Source organism: Austrofundulus limnaeus, unplaced genomic scaffold (genome assembly GCF_001266775.1).
Source record: "Austrofundulus limnaeus strain Quisiro unplaced genomic scaffold, Austrofundulus_limnaeus-1.0 Scaffold339, whole genome shotgun sequence".
NCBI classification, from domain to species: Eukaryota; Metazoa; Chordata; class Actinopteri; order Cyprinodontiformes; family Rivulidae; genus Austrofundulus; species Austrofundulus limnaeus.
The window spans coordinates 593,378-600,313 of record NW_013952741.1 but is presented as its reverse complement, the minus strand read 5'-3'; the positions used below and the strand labels follow the sequence as shown (position 1 = coordinate 600,313).

Genomic DNA, 6,936 nt, shown 5'->3' with positions numbered 1-6,936 from the left:
ATATTATCATAACAAAATAAATGGAATTTTCTGACATAATAACGATGATTATGTTATAACTAGATTAGATTAGTCTGAGTTATAATTATGTAATCCCATGTGTTTATGATTTGGCATTGATGTCGTTTTCCTTCGTGTGATTTACTCTGGTGAGGATCTGAATGACGCGGTCTTTTTGAAGTCAGGAGTATGTCGTAACTTGGAGCGCTCTGATTGGCTGATTCTCGTCCAATGAGCAGCCACTCTAGCTCTCGGAACATCCACAGTCTCTTATGCACACATAGCGGAACACGGTAAGAAGCTCCCGTATCTGAGTAAAATTAACGATTTGAGAGCTAATTGCCCAGCGTATAGCTTTATTAGTTTAATAACTCAGTGTTTAAGCCTCGGTCTGTTTTTGAACCTTTACTCTCAGCTTAGTTCTGACCCTCTTAGTGAAGAGACGTTGCTGTGGGCAAATAGCTTAGCTCTCAGGCTAACTTCGATGACTTGATAGAGCAGCTAACCTGAGATAATGACTTTTTGAGCTGTCGGTACAAGAAAAGTTTGCGTTTTTAGATTGTATCGTCTTTGTCTTCAAGCATTTGGTGGTTTATTCACGCGTCTTTATAATTCTCGGGAGAGTTTTAGCTTTTATAAATTCGTCAGAAAACCGATGCCTTTAAGAGTAGTCGTATGCTAACTGCTGAGCTAACTTGTTAGCACCCCGTGTTTGCTCAAGAGTTGTGGGAACCATTCGTCCACTCAATATAAGCGTAAATTTAGTAATTCAACAACTGAGGTAAAATAAAGAGCTGGTGTGTATTTTGTCAGACTAGTTGAAGTTAGTAATCGTCGTGTCTGCTGTTTATTTCTCCCCATTTTTTCCAAGCTACCACCCTAGCGTTAGTGTGCTAACTACATGCTAATAAACGAGTTGTCAAACTTAGTTTCAATCAAGCTGCTTGTAGTTATTATGTCATCAGGCTCTGTAAGTTATTGTAAAATTACCTTTACTGTGTGTCTACCTTTTTATTTTGCCGGCTGGTGTTTTTTAAACGGTGTTTTGGACTCGGTGTTGGTTGAGAAAACTCATAGCCACACCCTTCCTTCCTTTCGAAACCAACTACGCTACAAGTTGTCAGAAAGTTGTTCATTTTAGTAGATCAACATACCAGACTTTTATAACTTACGTGTCGCATTAAGTTTTACTTTTAAAAGTTTAGCTTAACGCGATAAATAATGTAAAGCAGACGTGTGTTTCGTTCAAGTTWAAACTCATTTCCTCCCTCTGTCGCTGACATTTGATACTCTGGTAATTTAAAGATGTTGTTTAGCTTCAGTGGACTGAAAACAAACTGACCTGTGGGATGGTGTGGTTCGGATTTGTACTTTTTACACTACTTGTGTTAGCTAAGACAACACATGTTAAGAAACTGGCTAGTTTTTGTTAGCTTATTTTGATTAGCCTAACATTCTTAACCTAGCATTAAGAAGTAGTAATGAAACAATGTTTTCCCATCATTATATTTAGAGCAGTTTGCCTAGTTTGAACCCGTTTTTACCGTGATGTGTTGACCAGAGCTTATAATAGAATTTTAAGCATTTATTGAGARTATTGATATTAAACTGTAATGACAATCACCACAGCATCACTGCAGTTTTCATTTGAGTAAAATCTGGTTTTATAAAATCGATTATTTGAGGTTTGCAGCATAATATAAAGGTCAAAGATCTGTAAAAGTGGCAGCAATACAAGAGAGAAAACTAATAAATATTTCTAATTATTGTAATTTTTTCTAAATTGTGACTGAACTCTTAGCTGGTATGTAAATATGTGTCAGCCTTTCTAAACAAGTTGCCTAAATACAAATATCTCAATAATAAGATGTTTTATTTTATTTAGACTTTAAATTGAGTGCTGATTTAATTGTTTTATTTATTTATKTTTTTACATTTAGGACCAGTTAAGTTTGATTTTACTTGCTGGCGACTCTCAGGACCTCCTGGACTGGCTGACATCAGTGTACCTGAGGATCTATAGGCTCCCCTTCCCTGATGTAGAGGGAGTTTCCAACAGCAGCAGTCGTGTACATAGTAGGTGAAGCTCCTTTTATAGAACTAATGAAATTTCTGGTTTTTATTTTACCACAAAAACGTTAATTTAAGATTAAATAAAAGAAGTTTATAATTAATTATCGTCTTTATCACAGTCTGTGTTTGAAGTATTCTTTAGCTGATGGCATAAATGAGGAGATCCCCTCATCAAAGATGTGAGCAAGATTTCAGCTCAAGCATTGGGTTGCCTACAGTTTAAGTCCAGGCTTATTTATATCTAATCAGGAAAAGATTTGTGTCTGTCGCTTGAGCAAAGGCTTTGATTCAAGTTTTATGATGCCTAGATAAACGCGCATTTTCAAATCATACTTTTTCTTTTTCGCTGTAGATTTATTTTATCAGGCCTCTGTTAGCATCACATCTAAATGCACCTCTCGTCCCAYTCATAATTGCAGTGCGGTGGTCATGCGTGTGCTCTCTGATCTCCATTTTCTGTGTCTGGTGTACTTCAGTAGAGGAGGGTCATCACAATGGCTCTTTGTAGAGAGCCTTGTGTGCCTGTCCCTCACTGTGGTGCTTCATATGTTGTGGTTAGAATTGCAAATGCAGGCCGAGTGTGACAGAGTGGTTGTATTGTCTGATCATTTGACAAAGGTTTCACAGACCTAGTATAATTAGTAGATTCAAAGAGGTTCCTGAATGAGCTTTTACTGTACACCTCTCCCACACATTGACATTTCTACATCAAATGGATATTATATTAGCAGCAGAATTGCTGTTCAACTATTAAATAATCAAGTAATCGTATAAGGACAAGCTGTGCTTTGGTTCAGAAATAAAACCATTGTAAAAGGCTAAAAATGTAATTTAAAAAAAGCAGTTAAACCTTTTTAAGGGGGGATGTCTATATTAAAAATGTCACTAATGTCAAATACATGTACAACATGAAACTAAAGAATTAAATTAAAATTACATTAAGTCTGGAATGCCCTTTTAACATTTATGGAAGACATTTAAATGGTTTACTTCTTACTATATAAAAATGTATAGGTTGTGTGTGGTGAAAGGCTCAATCAGACTTCTTTGCTTTTTTTTCTGTAATGTCTTTATGGAGCTTCACGTGATGGTCAAATGATTTTTATTGATGTTTGTCCTTGTTTTGTAAATAAAAAGTTAGCAATTCAAGTAAAAATTGCAGACGGATTGCTTTATTATCTCATAACTAGTTTTACAAAATGATATTGTCACCTGTTTTGATCCAGGTTGAGTATAAACCATCAGGAATGAGAATTAAGAAATTAGTATTTTTCTAAGACATTAATAATACCACAGCTTAAAGGTGCTTTGACAGTTCTGAGTTTTTTCTTCTCGCCCCCACATAGGCATATCTTAAAGTAGACAGGAAATCCCACTTCAGCTTTTTCTCAACTGGCTTGACAAGACACATATGACACCCACACCCATGAAGAGTTTAATGAACTGATAGGTTGCCTTTATTCCAAGCTACATGTTGAATTCAGAAGAAGCATTAAACAATTATTCAAATTAGTTTTTTTTCTTTAATTAAATAAATTCTTGCCATTACTAAAAACATTCATTTAACAGTTCCCTTTAGTGTCAAGTTTTTCTAGGCCATGTATGTTGTCTAATCTGTGTCAGGCTGATGGAGATGATGACGGGTCATTCTCAGTGGCCCCTTTCCCCTGTATTATAATGAGATGGTTATTTGTGAAACTGGAACACTGAAGCAGAGCTTGAATTTCAGAGAGCAATCACAGGTGTCATGCAGAATTTACAGAATTTCACAAAAGTTTAATAAAAAAATGCAACAAGTGTACAGCAACATCGTTTACTAATTCAACAAACTAGCTGTGGTGTGAAATGTAAAATGGGCGTTAAAAGAATGAACAGACTTCTGTCTCAGAGCGTACATTTGGTACCCCCCACTCAACTGACTGTAACTCCTGCTTGTGTTGCAACATTTCTCTGACAGTTACAGAGAGATTTCAGTGAGACGATATTTAAATTGTTTGTTTCCTCCTGCTTCCTGTTCTAAACCATCAGAAAACGTCTCACTACCAACACATCTGAGCTACCACTAGTAGTTCAGCTGTGTTGTAGATACAAACGTGGAGATTAAATTAAAGCTAGATGACGTGGAGCACAGGTCAGGACTTGTTGCTACAGGAGGAAATATAGAGCTGCTGCTTCGACTGCAAGCTCAGATTGGTGAAGGAAAGGGTTCTGTACATTTTCTCATTTAAATCCTAATGAATCTGTCTTTTGAAATGGCACAAAGCACTTATGGAAMATAAATATTTCTACGTTCCAGTAACTGTGTAAGATTAGCTAAAAATGAGAACGAATTAAACTAATTAAGCAGAAAATTATAATACATGTTGAACTGTATTTCACTTTCTGTTATGGAGCAAAAACAAGTTATTTCAAGAAAAGGTGTTTGTTGAATAAAGAACAAAAGTGCCATTCTCAAAACATTTTCAAAAAAGTTACATATTTCTGACAATTGTTCTTAACAATATTCTGATGTTTTTAATTTTTCCATGTTTCACCCACATTACTGTCTACGTGTAGAAAATTTTTCCTCCCCCTGGTTTGCTGACAAAAGCATTATATTTATTGGACTGTGGTCCTCTTTGTCCACRTTGATTTACATTTTGAATTTTTCAGCATAGAAATTCCTGTGAAGATTCAGATATTTTCATTCCACTTTTTAAAAATTGGCTCTAAATGCTTTTGTCGACAGTTCTTTAAAAAAGCAGTTTTTTTTCTACATGTTTCTACAATAAGGTACTGTAGCTGTTCAACTGTATGTTAAATGCCACCTTTGCCCAATGATCTGTAATCCTGTTTCATAGAGTGTGGCTCAGAATGGTAAAGTCCTCTGATAAAACTTAATGCTGACCTTATCAGAGAACAAGGAGCACAGCATCTCAAGTTAAGAGAAACCCTCAAGTTCAATAGGGCTGTGTATTGGCAAGAATTTGGTGATACGATACATACACAGGGTCATGATTCGATATACTGTATTATATATACATTGTGATTTTTTTTCTCCACAAATTGTAATTTCAAAAAACACTGCACGCTTTATATGTATTTTTTATGTTTCATATTTCTTATTTCACCCCATGTTTTCAATGGTTAGACCAAATGTACCATTAAATAGTTTGATAATATATTTATGGCAGCTTTTAGATGTATAACAGGCAACACTAATAATGCCTTGCTTTACTCAATGACTCAGCTGTCGGTTGGTTCTGCAATGGCAGCATTGTGTGCATAAGTACACACTGTCATAAGATGTGGTTTAGGTGTGAACAACTGGAGGTTAATTGCAGTGCGGAMAGTCTTTTGATAAATAACTTTAGTGCTGATTACCAGATCACAGTCATTTAGGATCTTATGCACTGTTGCACTTTAGTGTATCAAGTTAATATTTCCTCCTTAGTGGTGTGGGCTGTATTCAGTTTCCAGAGTTTCCAGTTCACCATCCTAGAATATGTACAAATATTCTTGATTTTGCTGTTGGGGGAAAATAAAAAATAAAAGTAACAACACCCATATCACGATGGCTGAAATCCCTTGGGAGTGGGTGGGGAATGAGCTCATTTTTTTGGCAGCAGAATGAGGTTCTGTTATATTAACATGAACACCAGTTTTCTATAGTTGAATAAACTGTCCTTGAACCTAGATTAACTCAGTGAATTGACAATTAAAAATCTTGTTTCACTGGTTATTCAAAGGTGCAAATTTTAAATGATTATAAATAATTTTTATTTTGGTGATAAGATCATTTAAAACGTGTTTACATAACTTTGTTTCACAACAAATCTTTTTAAGTTGTTTTGTGTAACAGAGAATACCAATTTGAACCTTTGTGTAACTCTGATATTCCCACAGATTATTGTGCTGTCCAGTGAAGTGACCCACCATGCGTGAGTACAAGCTAGTTGTGCTTGGATCAGGAGGTGTGGGGAAATCTGCACTGGTGAGAAAAATTCAATTCAATTCAATTCAAAAATACTTTATTGATCCCAGAGGGAAATTAGGTGTTGTTGTAACTCATTTAACTAAAAACTTATTGTAGATGCTKATGGCTGTGGGTAGGAAAGAGTGAAAAAAAGTGAATGATTTTAAATTAATCAAAGCATTTCACTATTTATTTTACCTGTAAACACTACGCTTTGCTAAACTCCTTCCTTCATAAAGCTGTCAATCATGTGATCATGTGTCAGTTTTGTGAGATTTTGATCAGAATTTAGATTAAAACAAGATTTGGGGACGGTTTTAAAATCTGAGCAGTTTATTATTAACAATGTATAATATTATCAGTACTGCAAATCTAACTTTTATAAACATGTGTAATGATGTTAAAAATCATGAAAATTTTAACCAATTCATCTGTAAAGCAGAAATAAATCTTTTTTTAAATCTAAAAAATGTCTCTTATATTCAGTTTCTTCTGCACAAAAACTGAAGAATATTTAAAATTAAAACTTAAGAATATAAATGGTTCTAGTTTAAAGAATAATAGGCATAAGTTACAATTGACTCATTTGTTTCATAAATTACTTTAGCTACTATTGTTTTTCCACAAAGCTGACTTTCTGATTCACTGACTGGTTCTTTTGTTTTCTCGTTTCAGACAGTCCAATTTGTGCAAGGAATTTTTGTGGAGAAGTATGATCCCACCATAGAGGACTCCTACAGAAAGGTAGAGTCAGAATCACTTTGTGTAGCCCCCTGAACATCTTCAGAAATAACACACAGTTACAAAAAAATCTTTTTTTTTAAAATAATTTATCTTTTGACAGTTGATTTATTACAAACATCCACTACTGAATCCAAAAATAACATCCATTTCTATCAATCAGGTCA

At 34.7% G+C, this 6,936-nt stretch overlaps 1 protein-coding gene across 3 annotated transcripts in view; it reads left to right on the top strand.

Moving 5' to 3' along the window:
• Positions 1-234: 234 nt before the first annotated feature.
• The window catches only part of LOC106527728 (ras-related protein Rap-1b), a 17,662-nt gene continuing 10,960 nt past the window's right edge, over positions 235-6,936 (top strand). Inside the window, exons 1-4 of one of the 3 annotated variants that reach the window (XM_014022713.1) lie at positions 235-293; positions 1,941-2,076; positions 5,959-6,046; positions 6,704-6,772. In XM_014022713.1, the coding sequence (XP_013878167.1) occupies positions 5,990-6,046; positions 6,704-6,772 (126 nt within the window). In that variant the 5' untranslated portion in view covers positions 235-293; positions 1,941-2,076; positions 5,959-5,989. Of the gene's footprint in view, positions 294-394; positions 782-1,940; positions 2,081-5,958; positions 6,047-6,703; positions 6,773-6,936 lie in introns of those variants that run through there. The other 2 variants (XM_014022715.1, XM_014022714.1) reach the window with 2 other exon arrangements.